The sequence below is a fragment of the Phacochoerus africanus genome, chromosome 6 (genome assembly GCF_016906955.1).
Source record: "Phacochoerus africanus isolate WHEZ1 chromosome 6, ROS_Pafr_v1, whole genome shotgun sequence".
Classification (NCBI taxonomy): Eukaryota; Metazoa; Chordata; class Mammalia; order Artiodactyla; family Suidae; genus Phacochoerus; species Phacochoerus africanus.
Window position 1 is genome coordinate 83,360,282 of NC_062549.1, and position 15,484 is coordinate 83,375,765.

Below are 15,484 nucleotides of genomic sequence, written 5' to 3' on the forward strand. Positions count from 1 at the left end.
AACAATGTGAGCTTAGCAAGTCATTGCACTTCTTTGAGACTGGTTTGTTCTTGAATGAAAATAGGGAAATTATTTAAGTGGGGATAGTAGTTGCCTCAGATGATTGCTGGAAATTTTAAAAGATATGTTTGTGAAGTGCTTGTTGGGATGCCTGGTCACAGTCAGCGCTCAGCAGAGAACTACTAGTCTCACCACCAGCACACGACCTTGCCAAACCACCACAGGGCACAATTTCTAGGCAAAGCAAACCCACTGGTGCCCCCAAAGGGGCTGCTTTCTAGTCTCTTAGATCTGGAATCAGGGATGGCTCCCCTCTCTCGTTATAGCAGAGCCCAGTGCCAGTTAGCATCTAATACTTGGTCAGATTCTTTTTCAAGAGGGTTGAAGAAATTGAAGCATTTTACTTTCTTTTGCATTTCATCAGGATATAACATATATAGACTCAAGTTTTTAACCCATTGATCTTTATTCATTATGCCCTTTTCTTTTTTTTTCCCTTTCTTTTTAGGGCCACACCCGCGGCATACGGAGGTTCCCAAGGTAGGGGTCTAATCAGAGCTACCTGTGCTGGCCTACACCACAGCCACAGCAACACGGCATCTGAGCTGCATCTGCGACCTACACCACAGCTCACAGAAACACCGGATCCCCAACCCCTTGAGTGAGGCCAGGGATGGAACATGCATTCTCATGGATACTAGCCGGATTCATTTCTCCTGAGCCATGATGGGAACTCCTCTTATGCCCTTTTCTTACAGAAAGCAGCTTCTAACTGAGGTCATTTATTAAGTGACTGATGGTAACAGTGCCAAGCTTCAGAGTTTAATCTGTGCTGGAAAGAGTTAATTTTATGCCAAGAAAAACCACTCCCAGCTTAAGCCTTTATCCTTAAGAAAAATGAATAACAATATCTGAAAAGAACTTCAGAGTTTATAAAGTATATGTGTATATATGTGTGTGGATGTATATATAACACATTAACTCTCTCAGCAGTCAAACCAATCTCAGCAAGTCTAGGTTATATCCATCCTCAGATTGATAAACTGAAGTTCATGGAATGTAATTGGCTTGTCCATGTTTCTACACTTGGGGTGTGGCCTGAGAACACAGATTTCCTGGTTCCAGAGCTGCTACCTCTTCCACTGCTCTGTGCTGTTTCTTGGACTTAAACTTAATACTTTGCAGCCCAAGACCTTGGCCACAAGAGAGAGTAGACAGGAGGGTACACACAGGTAGCTCTGTATAACCCACCATCCCTGGAGCAAAAGCAAGCCCCTCTCAGGCTCCAGCTCTACTGCTGATGATGCTCTAGGGGTTATATGAAGTTTACTAAAAAGAAAATAATATATGAGAGAAGTCGTGATGAAATTTGTTTCAGAGAGTGAAAATTGCTGCCTACCCCCCACTGGGCCTTCTAGCTGTTCCAGTTTAAAGCTGACTGTCCACCAGCTGTGTTTATTCTCTCCCCCATAGGGCTGCTCCTTTCTCTGTGTCTTTGGTTTCCCTGGGGAAAAGGCACCTGATGAGGTCACTCATGCCTTGGAAAGTGCTGTGGATATATTTGACTTCTGCTCTCAGGTTCACAAAATCCAGTGAGTATTGACCCTGATTCCATCTGGTCCCTAACCCTGTTGTAGGTAGGGGGACACAGGACAAGAGTCAGGGAATAAGAAGGCAGGAGAAGGCTGTCCTTGACTGGGTGCCCTTCTGTCTGCATTCGTCATTCACTTAATGTACAGGCAGAGAGAGCCAACCTAGACCTGATGCAGTAAGATGGGGGATGGTCAAGGCCAGATGGAAAAAGGACACTCCTAAAAAGTCAAAATACATCAGGTTTGTACTGGGTTGTCTCTATTCTTCTGGCTTACTTCCTATTAGAGGTCGCACTCCCAACACCATGTTGGAATCTGGACTTGATTTTTAATAACTGGGAGATAAAATGAGTCTTTTGGTTGGAAATTTATATATTGATCTGGCCTCAAGAAGATCCAGTGAGTAAAACTGTTAAGATAAGGTTTACCCACCTATTGTATAGCACAGGGAACTATATCTAGTCACTTGTGATGGAACATGATGGAGGATAATGTGAGAAAAAGAATATGTGTCTGTATATTTTGCTATACAGCAGAAATTGACAAAATATTGTAAATCAACTATAATAAAAAATTTTTTTTAAAGATGAGGTTTACCCACCCTCAATCCCAGCTGTCCAGGAGCCTAGTGTTCTCAGGCACCCCCTGCCTGGGCATCCCTAGCTTAAGCACCCAGATGACCCTGACTTGCAGCCTACTCTGGTCTCCTCTAATAGATAACACTCCGTGCCCTAAATATTCCACATTCTCAGCCTTTAATCATCTCTATATGCAGCCATCCTGTGTATTAGCAAAGTTAGCTTTTGATGGCACACATTATATCTGAGCTGCTTCCTTTCAAATTAATGACTTTGTTCTTTCTAGCAATCACAAAATATAGTTAACTTGTTTACAACCACAGTCACTCTACACTGAAAGTCTATTCAAGGTGACCAGGTTATTTTCCAGAAAAATAGCTAAGATAAATATTAAAAATAGCAGAAAAGTGAACTGAGTTATCACTTTTAAGAACTTAGTTCTAGGTCTCAGGCCATGTACAGTTGCCCTAAACTAGCTACAAAGGGAAGAGAGTTATTTCTTAAAAATCCTTTCTCACCGCTCCCCACCCCATGCATCACCCTGTCCCTACCCTCCCTGCCTTCCCTGTGCTCATTGTCTTTATCTCTTTCCCTACAACTCTTTCTCCCCGGAGCCAGCACCGTTTCCATCGGCGTGGCCAGCGGGATTGTCTTCTGTGGAATCGTTGGACACTCTGTGAGGCATGAGTACACAGGTGTGCTCTTCCCCATCTTCCTCTCAGCAAACACTGTGCCTCGCCAGTAGGCTTTGTGGGAGGAAAGACAAAGACAGTGAGAGGTGGGCCCTGCCCTCGGAAAATTTATAATCTTCCAGATGGAGCCAAGCCACATGGAGCCTTGCCCCTTGACAGTTCAGTGATTGCAAAGTATACATTTCTGGGACTATGGTTGATTGTAAGAAATATACAGTCATTAGAAGGGAGCAGTGGGAGGCCATAAGCTTATGGAACAATGAGCCCATGATAATTTCCAGTTAACATTAAACAGCTACTCCTCTTAATTCCTGGGGTTAGGTTAGGACTGCTTCTTAAAAATTATGTCTATTGCCGCTACTGCTATATAGTATTAATCTTAAAAGGAAATAGTAAGTAGGTGTTATCTCAAGGTTTTACTACTCTTACTTTCCTTTTCAATCCTATTAGGATTCTAAATGTTCAGAAATAATACATCGAAAATACTGAATGTATCTAAAATTCTGAAATAGTTATGTCTCAAATGATACAATGTCAGATCTTCAAAATAATATGGGGGAGAGAGTAGGAGAGACTAGGAGTTTGGGATTGGGATTGGTAGATGCAAACTATTACATTTAGAATGGATAAACAGTGAGATCCTACTGTATAGCACAGGGAACTATATCCAGTCTCTTTGGATAGACCATGATGGAAGATAATATAGAAAGGGAGTGTGTGTATAGAAAGGGAGTGTGTGCTATATAGCAGGAAGTGGCACAACATTGAAAATCAGCCATAGTTTAATTTTTTTAAAATGGAAAAAAATAATACAGAGGGAAGAGTGTATGGGAGTGAGGATGAGGCAGGACTGGCCATGGGTTAATGGCTTTGTGGATTGAGTGATGGGTATGTAGAGATTCGTGATACCATGCTTTATTATATGGTCATATTTCCCCTACAGTATACTGTTTTTTTTTTTTTCCCCCACTGTACAGCAAGGGGGTCAGGTTATCCTTACATGTATACATTACAATTACATTTTTCCCCCAGCCTTTCTTCTGTTGCAACATACTGTTTCTTTTTAAAGGAATATCTTAATCAGGAATATTCAAGTTTATCTTAAAGTACAGCATTTATTAATACCTAATTAGTAGTAGTATTAACTGAGGGCTTACTAGCAGCCCAGCACTGTTTAGAGTCCTTTATGTGTATTAACTCATTAATCTTCATAAATTATGTCAACCTCACTTTATAGATTAGAAAAGTAAGGCATGGAAGAGTTCAACTATTTTGTCCAAGTAATTTGCACATAGTAGCTAGAAGTAGAGCTGAGGTCCAAACCTGCACAGCCTGGTTTCAGCTTCTGCACACTACCGAAGCTACATCTGTACTACATCTCTTAAAACACCCCCTGAACCAATCCTATACAGATGTACCCCTTCCAGCCCCATTTACCCACTCTTAAAAAAAAATAACTAAATGAAGGTTCATCATGCACAGGAACATGCAGACCCAATTTTGTGCCTCATTTGAAAGTCAGTGTGCCACGCCCAAGCTTGTGCTTATCATCTTATAGCAGAAGACCAACTATACTTAATCTGAGGGCCCTCAGGCCCTGTCCATTATCTCACTTGCAGAATCCTCTCTTTATTCAAAGCCCTTCTATCCCTGAGCAGATCGTCCCCTTAGCCCCCTAGATGGCCAATTGAGGTAACTCCCTGTATATTCTATAATAGCCCTTGGCTGAATCTGGGTAGTTGAAGGTGAGATTGCTGTGTCATCCATGAGAGACAAATGGCATAAAGGGTAAAAATGCCATTTGGGGACAGTATGCCTGAGGTTACACCCAGTTCAATGGCTGTTTTCTCCCTGCTCCTTGTCCTTCTCTCTCTTTTCTATTATAGTCATTGGTCAGAAAGTCAACATAGCTGCCAGAATGATGATGTACTACCCAGGAATTGTGACTTGTGACTCCGTCACCTACAATGGCAGCAACCTACCAGCCTACTTTTTTAAAGAGCTTCCAAAGAAAGTTATGAAAGGTGTTGCAGATTCTGGACCAGTATATCAGTGTTTGGGCCTTAATGAGAAAGTGTGAGTGTGGGGCACTGATCTTGCAGTATTTTTTAGTAAAGAAGTGGAGAATTATACAGCAAAACAATACGTCACCATTTCAGATTCAAAGCCAGTTCATGGAATTGAAATCTGTTCCTTCTCCAGATCAAGGCCCATATTTAAAATTCCTTCAACTCCTCCATCCTGCTGATGGTATAGCATGGTGGAAGATCCTATTCTACCTTCAGTTCTGAGACTATGAGGATAATTCTTCAAAGGTTGTACAGAGAGAATAGAAAACCCCCTCATTTGCTTACCTATTTGGACCCAGATGGATTCTTAACTGTTGATCATGTCAATTGCATGTTCAGGCATTGATAAGGCTAAAAGAATAGAAGATATTACTCCTCCCCTAGGGGTTTAGTGAAAGACATTCCCCCAAATCCCAACTCTGTCTCACTTTGGGGCTTAAAATCTCTCAGTATCTTCCAACCATTTTCATGATAATGTTCAAATTCCTTGCAAGGACATGCAAGGTAATCACCCGCTTTTCCAACCTCCTCTCCTTCTGTGCCTCTTCCTCTGGGGAGTCTAAGGGGATCATCCTCTCTTTTACTCATTCCATCCCCAGTCTACGGGGAAAATCACATCAATTTCTGAAGTCCAGCTCAAGGATCTGTTCCCCTCTGAAGCTGCCTCTGGAGGCTACCCGTTTCCAGCTGAGACAATTTAGCTCTTTCCTGCTCTGTGCAACTCTGTAGCACACTAGAACACTCACTACTCTCCTCACAACCACTGACTTGAGTGCTTTCACTTACTACACTGGGAGCTTTTTGAGGATAGTGATTACTTCTTGTTCATTCTTATATCCCCAGTAGGCATCGGTAATGATGAATACATGAATGAACAGCATAGAAAGCACTACATAGTAGTGCTTTGTAGACGGAAAGTGAAAGGACATTATTCTTTACATTAGCAAGTTAGAATCTAGGTCTTAAAGGGTCAGATAAGAGAATCAGGGCTGTAATTGGTTCACCTTTGTATTCCCAGGGCTCAGCACTGTTCTTGGCATGTGTAGATCATCAATAAAATGCTGTTCAAATAAATTAATGAAGAATAATTTTTTTGTGAGCCCTTATTAAATATTAGGTACTTTACTTCAATATCAACTATATAAAGTAGAAACTATCATTAATCCCATTTTAAAAATTTAAATCCTGAGACTCAGAGATGTTAAATGACTTGTCCCTGGTCATAAATCTAGTAAGCAATGGAGCCAAGTTTCAAACTGCCACAATAATGCTGCAAAGTAGTTACCCACAAAACCTCAGTGGTATACAACACTAAATGTTTACTTATCTCAAGAATATGCGGGATTCAATTGATCTTAGCTGGATTTGACTGATCTTGCCTAGGCTTGTTCACATGCCTGGGGTTCAGTAAGTTGTTGGCTGATACAGGATGACTGCCCCATGAGATAACTGGGAATTTTGGCTGACATAACTGGGACAATTTGGCTCTACGAGTTTCATATTAGGCTAGCCCAGGCATGTTGTCATGGCAATGTCAGAAGACCAAGAAAGAGCGAGCCCAACGCACAAGCATTTTTCAAGCATCTGTGTCGTGTTTGCTAACATCCCACTGGCCAAAACACTCACAATGCTGAGCCCAGAGTGGGTGGGCACTGCAAAAGCACATAGCAAAGAGCATAGATACAAGTAGGGGTAAAGCAGTGAGGCACTTAATGCAGTCACTATACCACAAAAACTATCTACACTTTCTGAAACTACCAGGACTGTCTGATCCCAACCCTGCCCTCTTTATGGGTTCTCTGTCCCATCTCTGTAAATAAGAGGCTGTAGAAATACACATAAAATATGAACAGAGCCTGGTTCCTATCCTGAAATCTAATAGGAAAGACCAACATACACAAAGTTGGCTGTATATTATTACATGGGAGACTTTGGTATGCGCTGTAACAGAGGCATAACAAAGTAGTATGATGGTGTAGTGAAGAGAATGAGCCATTAGTCTGAAAGGGCCCCTGCGGGAGATGATGATATGCAGTGGGCAAGCATATGCCTCTGGCCTAGCCACTAGCCATGGGATCTTGTACAAGTTCAACTCTCTGTACCTCAGGGTTTTTTTATTTGTAAAATGGACACAATAATAATAATACCTTCTTAATAAGGTTTTTTATCAGGAGTAAAGGAAATGATACATAATAAAGCACTTGAAACTGTGCCCGGCACATAGCATGTTCTCCATGAAGGTGAGCTATTATTGTTTGAGGAATTGGTGAAATCTTTCCAGGATGTAAAAGAGTATAGCACATCAAACTTTACTGGGTCCCACAATGAGTGTCTGATTTCCCTAGAAAGGGGTCAGTTCTACCAAGGCAGACTCATCAAGCATTTACTGAACAAGATACCAGGCACTATGGTAAAGGCAGCTATATAAGTTATTTGGAGACTCTGTTACCAGGTAAGAACTTCTCCTTTCCCTTCCTCTTGGCATCTGTACCCCTTGAGTTAGAGGATAGACTTTTCTTAGAAATTGAAAAGAGGCTTTCTGGGAATTAAGAACTAGTCCGTCAGACCCTCAGTATTTCCCTGTTTAGACTCTAACCTCTTTTCTTTTCTTCTCTTCAGCATGTTTGGGATGGCATACCTCATCTGCAACAGAAATGAGGGTTACCCTTTGCTGGGTAGGTAGTGGGCCTTGATTTTTAAACCTCTTTATTAAACAAAACATACAGAAAAGTACACCAATAAATCTTCAGCTTAATGAGTTATCACAAAATGAATGTATAATCATCATCCAGGCCAAGAAATAGAAAAATAGCAGTACTCTGGCAACACTTACCTGCTTTATCCCTTTCCCTTTACCCAAAGATTTCTAACACCCTCAGTTACCTTGGCCAGTTTTAAAAATTTATGTGGATGAAATCATATACTGTGTAATTACATAAGCCTTCTTTTAATCAACATTATGTTGTAGAATTCATCCATGTTGTTGGATGTAACTATAATTCATTCATTTTCTTTATTTTATTATAGTTGATTTATGATGTTTTGTCAATTTCTGCTATACATCAAAGTGGCCCAGCTATGTATATATATATATATATATATACATTCTTTTTCTCATATTGTCTTCCATCATGTTCCATCACAACTGATTGGATTTAGGTCCCTGCATTATACAGCAGGACCTCATTGCTTATCCACTCCAAATGCAATAATTTGCATCTACTAACCCCAAACTCCAGTCCATCCGACTCCCTCTGCCACCCCCTTGGCAACCACAACTCTATTCTCCATGTCCATGAGTTTGTTTCTTTTCTGTAGACAGGTTCATTTGTGCCATATATTAGATTCCAGATATAAGTGATATCATATGGTATTTATCTTCCTCTTTCTGACCTCACTTAGTATGAGAATCTCTAGTTGCATCCATGTTGCCACAAATGGCATTATTTTGTTCCTTTTTATGGTTGAGTAGTATTTCGTTGTGTACACGTACCACATCTTCTTAATGCATTCATCTGTTGATGGACATTTAGGTTGTTTCCATGTATTGGCTATTGTGAATAGTGCTGCAGTGAGCATAAAGGTGCATGTAGCTTCTTAATTCATTCATTTTCAATGCTATATAGTACAGTCGGCCTTCTGTATCTGTGGGATCTGCAACCATGGATTCAAACAACCACAGATCAAAAAATATTTTTTTTTTAAATTTCAGAAAATTCCCAAAAGCAAAACTTGAATTTGCTGCACACTGGCAACTATTTTATTATATTTCCTATCATAATTAATTTTGAGATTATTTAAAGTATACAGGAGGATATGTATAGGTTATATGCAAATACTGAACCATGTTACCTGAGGGACTTGATCATCTGCAGATTTTGGTATTCCCCAGTGCTCCTGGAACCTATCCCTTGTGAATACTGGGGTGGTTATATTCCATTTTAGAAAGATATAGCAGTGCATTCATTCTGCCTTCATACCACATTTGAGTTGTTTCCAGTTTTGGTTGTTAATGAATAATACTACTGTAAAGGTTCTTGTACAAGTTTTATGATGAACATATGATGCATTTCTGCTGTTGAGTGTGTGTGTGGGTGTGTATTTGAATGTGTATATACCTATGAGTGATACCGGGGCAAAGGGTACAATTTTGTAGATGTAGATGATGCCAAATAACTTTCCAAAATTTTGTATTTGGTTATAGTCTAACCAACCGTGTTATGAAACTTCCAGTTGCTTTTCATTCCAACAACTTAGTTTTATCAGTCTTTACAATTTTAATAATTCCATTGGGTTTATAGTGGTATCTCATTGCAGTTTCCATCTGTATTTCCCCCATGTTGTTAAGTGCCTTTTCTAAATGTTTATTGGTCACTTAGAAACTTCCTTTATAAAATGTATTAATCTTTTGTCTGTTTTTCTCTTGGGTTATGTTTCTTTATAGATCTGTTGGAATTATTTTAATAATCTGAAAATTAGTCCACTGTCATCTGTTTTTACTGTGTGTAACTTTTCCCATTCTCTGCTTGCCTTTTTACTCTACTAGTGATGTATTTAATGAACAAAATTGTTTATTTTAATGAAATCAAATTTATCAATCATTCCTTTTGTATAGTGTTTGAGGAACCTTCCCTCGAATATCATGAAGATATTTTTCTAGCTTCTCTTCTAGAAATTGTGTTTTACCTTTTATGTTTAGATCTATAATCCACCTGGCAGTGATATTTTTGTGATTCTGTGTGATAGGGACCCTAACATAAGAAAGCTAACTCAAGACTAGAGAGGGAAGGAGACATAAAATAAGGCAGGAATGCACTCTCTGAGACAAGAGACCCACATAAAGATTGGCCAGGGAATTCTGAAGGCAGACATTTCTAGTAACACTTGTAATTTCCTTCCATTAGACCTGAACGTCCATACAAGTATCATTATAAATTAAATTCTGGTCACAACTGTATTAGAGCACTTAAGAGGAGGCTCTGTCCCATGCTTTGGTGGAATATCAGACAGAATCTTGATGTCAGCAGAGCCTAAAAGAAGGCAACAGTTTTGAACTGCAGAGAGCACTTGAGCCAGTAACAATGCCCCATTCTCAGTTCATTCAGGTAGTTTTCAGAGTCTGTAAGCACCTCACTTCTTGTTAAGTCCAGATCCCCAAACTCCTGAAGGCTAGAAGGTAGGAGAAATACCTCACTGAGGCCTCACTTTCCATCATAGGGTATGTTTTTTTATGATAATGATTGATAGCAAACGCTTTTCTACAAGATCAAGGACTCAATAATGACAGTCATATTAGAACACATTGGCACAGTATGCATATATTTCTCAGTCTGGTCTAGTTGCCCTTTTGCTCAGATTTCACCAATGTGAGATAATTAACAGGCCCACATATCTTTCATTAAAGCTATAACCAAAACCAGACTATAGGCGCTAGGAGTAAGAGAAAATACCCTTCTTTCACAAGAGCTCCTGTGAATGAAATTGTATTTGTTAACCAACAACAAAGCTAAGATGAAACCCACAGCCAATATAATACTCAGTGGAGTAGTTCCCATTGTAGCTCAACGGAAACAAATCTGACTAGCATCCATGAGGATGCAGGTTTGATCCCTGGCCTCACCCAGTGTGTTAAGGATCTGGTGTTGCTGTGAGCTATGGTATAGATTGCAGACATGGCTCAGATCTGGCGTTGCTATGGCTGTGGTCTACATCAGCGGCTACAGCTCCGATTTGACCCTTAGCCTGGGAATGTACATATGCTGTGGGTGCAGCCCTAAAAAGACAAAAAAAAAAAAAAAAAAAAAATTACTCAACGGAGAAAAGCTGAAAGCCTTCCTACTAAAATCTGGGACAAGATAAGGATGCCCACTCTCACCACTTTTATTCAATATAATATTGGAAGTCTTAGCCACAGCAATCAGACAAACAAAGGAAATAAAAGATATCCAAATTGGAAGAGAAGAGGTAAAATTGTCACTCTATGTAGATGACATGATACTATATATAGATAACCCTAAGGACTCCACACAAAAACTATTCGAACTGATAGATGAATTCAGCAAAGTAACAGGATACAAGATTAACATTCAGAAATAGGTTGCATTTCTGTACACTAATAATGAAATAATAGAAAAGGAATATAAAAAGCAACACCTTTTAAAATCGCACCACCAAAAATTAAATACCTAGGAATAAACCTGACCAAGGAGGTGAAAGGCTTATATGATGAGAACTACAAAACCTTAATCAAGGAAATTAGAATTCAAAGAAATGGAAAGATATCCCATGCTCCTGGATTGGAAGAATTAATATAATTAAAATCACCATACTACCCAAAGCAATCTATAGATTTGTGCAATCCCTATCAAATTACCCATGACATTTTCCACAGAAGTAGAACAAACAATCTAAAAATTTATATGGAACCATGAAAGACCCAGAATTGCCAGAGCAATCCTGAGGGAAAAAACAAACAAAGAAACAAAACAAGCAGGAGGCATAACTCTCCCAGACTTGAGAGAATATTACAAAACTACAGTAATCAAGACAGTGTGGTACTGGTACAAAAATAGACATACAGACCAATGGAACAGAATAGAGAGCCCAGAAATAAACCCAGATATCTATGGTCAATTAATCTTTGACAAAGGAGGCAAGAATATAAAATGGGAAAAAGATGGTCTCTTCAACAAGTGGTTCTGGGAAAAATGGACAACCTGCATGTAAATCAGTGAAACTAGAACACACGCTCATACCTTGCACAAAAATAAAATGACTTAAAGACTTAAACATAAGATACCATATAACCCCTAGAAGAGAACATAGCCAAAACATTCTCTGACATCAACCATACAAATATTTTCTTTGGTCAGCCTCCCAAGGCAATAGAAATAAAAACAAAAATAAACCAATGGTACCTAATCAAACTTACAAGCTTTTGCATAGCAAAGAAAACCATAAAAAAGTGAAAAGACAACCTCCAGAATGGGAGAAAATAGTTGCAAATGGTGCAACCAACAATGGCTTAATCTCCAATATATATAAGCAACTCATACAACCCAATTGAAAAATTGGCAGAAGACCTAAATAGACATTTCTCTAAAGAAGACATAGAGATGGCCAACAGGCACATGAAAAAAATGCTCAACATCACTAATTATTAGACAAATGCAAACCAAAACTACAATGAGGTACCAGAATGGCTATTATTAATAAGACTACAAATAATAAATGCTGGAGAGGGTGCGGAGAAAAGGGAACTCTCCCACACTGTTGATGTGAAAGTAAATTGGTACAACCACTGTGGAAAACAGTATGGTTGTTCTTCAGAAAACCAAATACAGAACTATCAGCAAGCTCCTACTCCTGGTCATTTATCCAAACAGAACTTTCATTGAAAAAGATATGTGCACCCCTCTGTTCACTGCAGCACTATTCACAATAGCCAAGACATGGAAACAACCTAAATGTCCACTGACGGATGAATGGATTAAAAAGATGTGGTACATATACACAGTGGAATAAAAAAGAACAAAATAATGCCATTTGTAGCAACATGGATGCAACTAGAGATTCTCATACTTCATAAGTGAAGTGAGTCAGACAAATACCATATGATGTCACTTAAATGTGGAATCTAAAATATGGCACAGATGAACCTATCTACTGAACTGAAACAGACTCACAGACATGGAGAACAGATTTGTGGTTGCCAACTGGGTAGGGGAGGGAGAGGGATGGACAGGGAGTTCGGGGTTAGTAGATGCAAACTATTACATTTAGAATGGATAAGCAATGGGGTCCTGCTGTATAGCTCAGGGAACAATATCCAATCACGTGTGATAGAATATGATGGAAGAGAATATGAGAAAAAGAGTCACTTTGCTGTACAGCATAAATTGACAGCCTTGTAAATCGACCAGAATAATAAAAATTTTTAATTTAATAAAAACAAACTTTAATGACCAAAATGTGCTTTTTTTTAGGATCAAAAATACATACAACAGCCTCAGTTATTAGGCCTTGTTTTGGGGGTTTTTGGTTTGTTTGTTTTTTTTTTGTTGTTGCACCTGCAGCATGGGGAAGGTCCTGGGCCAGGGATCAAACCCGTACCAGAGTTGTGACCTGCATCACAACTTTGGCAACGCTGGATCCTTAACCAGCGCCTCACAGGAAACTCCTGATTAAATAGAAACAAGCACTTTAAGTCAAGTTAAGTTAACCTCATTTTAGAATCTAGCTAAAAAGATAATCCATATTACCTACATGTGTTCTATATAAATAGAACACAAAAAATTAGAAGATTGTGCTATGCAGCCTTCTGTGCTTTATCTTCTGAGTTCCTCTTAAGCTTTAGGGCAAAGAAGAAAATCATGTATCACAAAACTGAAATTCAAATGCATTTTCTCAGAAAGGGAATGTTTTGCACTAAAGAAGCAAAACAGTCCAGAGAGTAGTTCTTACTAAATCTTACCCAGAAATTTACATTACCAAGTAAACACTTATCTTCTTTGTATGAAACATCTGAACTTAGGGTGGTGGTCTTGGTTTTCAGTAGACTTTAGATAGCACCTAGGTATGTATTTACTCTATCAATAGATTTAAAAAAGAAAAGAAAAGAAAAAGGTCCGCCACAGTGACCTATCCAGCAAAGAAGGAACAGTCAGCCCTAACTTGGTCTCCAAGTTTCCAACTCTCCACAGAAATTACAGTTCTGCCACTTCCTTCCTCTTCATCCAGGTTTCAAAGATTATAGGCTGAGTTTCAGATTTCAGTCTGGCACCCTGTTACACACATTTAAAAAAGCACATTAGAAAAATAAGGGAATAGGGTAGTAATCCAAGAAGACTTTTATTTTCTTCTTTTTTAGTTTTCTATGTTTTCTACAGTGAGCATGTGTTAGTTTTATAATCAGAAAAAAACTGTTTTTACTAAGGATTTAGGTTCTTATGATCAAATTAATTGATATATGAGTTTTTTTAAGCAAATTGTATTTTCTTGTCACGGATAATGCTTCTAGTAGCTCTGAGTTAAGTATAATTTCTCATTTACAAAGAGCAAGTGTCCTTAACAGAATCATAAATAAAAATATTTTATCCATATTGTTCAGCATGGGAACCCTAACTTTAATAAGTTCCTCAGGATGAATTGGGAACTTGGGGTTAATAGATGCAGACTGTTGCCTTTGGAGTGGATAAGCAATGAGATCCTGCTGTGTAGCACTGGGAGTTGTATCTAGTCACTTATGTTGGAGCATGATAATGTGAGAAAAAAGAATCTATACATGTATGTGTGACTGGGTCACCATGCTGTACAGTAGAAAATTGACAGAACACTGTAAACCAGCTATAATGGAAAAAAATCATTGTATATAATAATAAATAAATAAAAATAAATTCATTTTATAATGTGATAGTCTGTAGTTACCTCTAGTGTGCCATAGAAAAAATGAAAAAGGAAAAGAAAACAAGCAATAGGGTCAAATAGCTCTGGTTTAATTCCTGGTTGTGTACCCTAAGCAAATCTTAGTTTTGTGCAGTAAAATTAAATGGACATCATAATGAGCATTATAAAAATACTTTCCCCCACAGTTTGTGGGAATTAAAAAAAAAAAAACCTGTCAAACCATATTGTTAACTGGAAAGTTGTAGAGAAAGGTTTTTTTTTTTTAATTTTGAAGTGCACAGGACCTCAAGAAACTCCATGAACAATGCCATGGGAATGCCAAAGTTATTCTTAGAAGCGGTATCACTCTGTGCTTTTTTAAATCTCTAGATTATTTTATGTTGATTGGGTTTGCTCCCTTTTTAAAAAATAAAAATAACAGGACGTGATAAGGAGATCAAATACTTCATGTGTACTATGAAGGAATATTTGATGTCTAACTGCAGCCGAGTCCTGATGTATGAAGGATTACCGGGATATGGAAAAAGCCAGATACTTGTGGAAATTGAGTACCTGGCCCAAGGTGAGAACCACAGGTGAGTGTCTTGCAATGACCATTTTTTGTGTGTGTGAGTCCAGGGAATCTTGACATCCTGAAAAGTTTCATTATTTTAATTGCTCCTCTCATTTTTTTAAATTGCCTTATATAAACTATCCATAATCTCTTTTTTCTTTTAAAAAAATTGTATTATAGTTGATTTATAATGTTCTGTCAGTATCTGCTGTACAGCAAAGTAACCCATTTATCATATAAATACATTGTTTTTCTCACATTATCTTCCATCATGTTCCATTACAAGTGATTGGATACAGTTCCCTGTGCTATACAGCAGGACCTCATTGCTTTTCCACTCCAAATGCAATAGTTTGCATCTACCAACCCCAAACTCCCAGTCCATCTCACTCCCTCCCCCTTCCTTTTGGCAACCACAACTCTGTTTTCCATGTCCTTGAGTTTGTTTCTTTTCTGTAGATAGGTTCATTTGTGACATTTTATTAGATTCCAGATATAAGTGATATCATATGATGTTTGTCTTTCTCTCTCTCTCTCTCTCTCTTTTTTTTTTTTTTTGGTCTTTTTAGGACTGCTTCTAAGGCATATGGAGGTT

At 38.6% G+C, this 15,484-nt stretch overlaps 1 protein-coding gene across 1 annotated transcript in view; it reads left to right on the top strand.

Annotated features, from left to right (window-relative positions):
• Nucleotides 1-15,484, top strand: part of ADCY10 (adenylate cyclase 10) — a 94,255-nt gene that overhangs the window by 15,959 nt on the left and 62,812 nt on the right. The window contains exons 9-13 of the mRNA XM_047782975.1: nucleotides 1,474-1,592; nucleotides 2,789-2,865; nucleotides 4,749-4,938; nucleotides 7,551-7,606; nucleotides 14,758-14,911. Coding sequence (XP_047638931.1) covers nucleotides 1,474-1,592; nucleotides 2,789-2,865; nucleotides 4,749-4,938; nucleotides 7,551-7,606; nucleotides 14,758-14,911 — 596 coding nt within the window. The remainder of the gene's footprint in view (nucleotides 1-1,473; nucleotides 1,593-2,788; nucleotides 2,866-4,748; nucleotides 4,939-7,550; nucleotides 7,607-14,757; nucleotides 14,912-15,484) is intronic.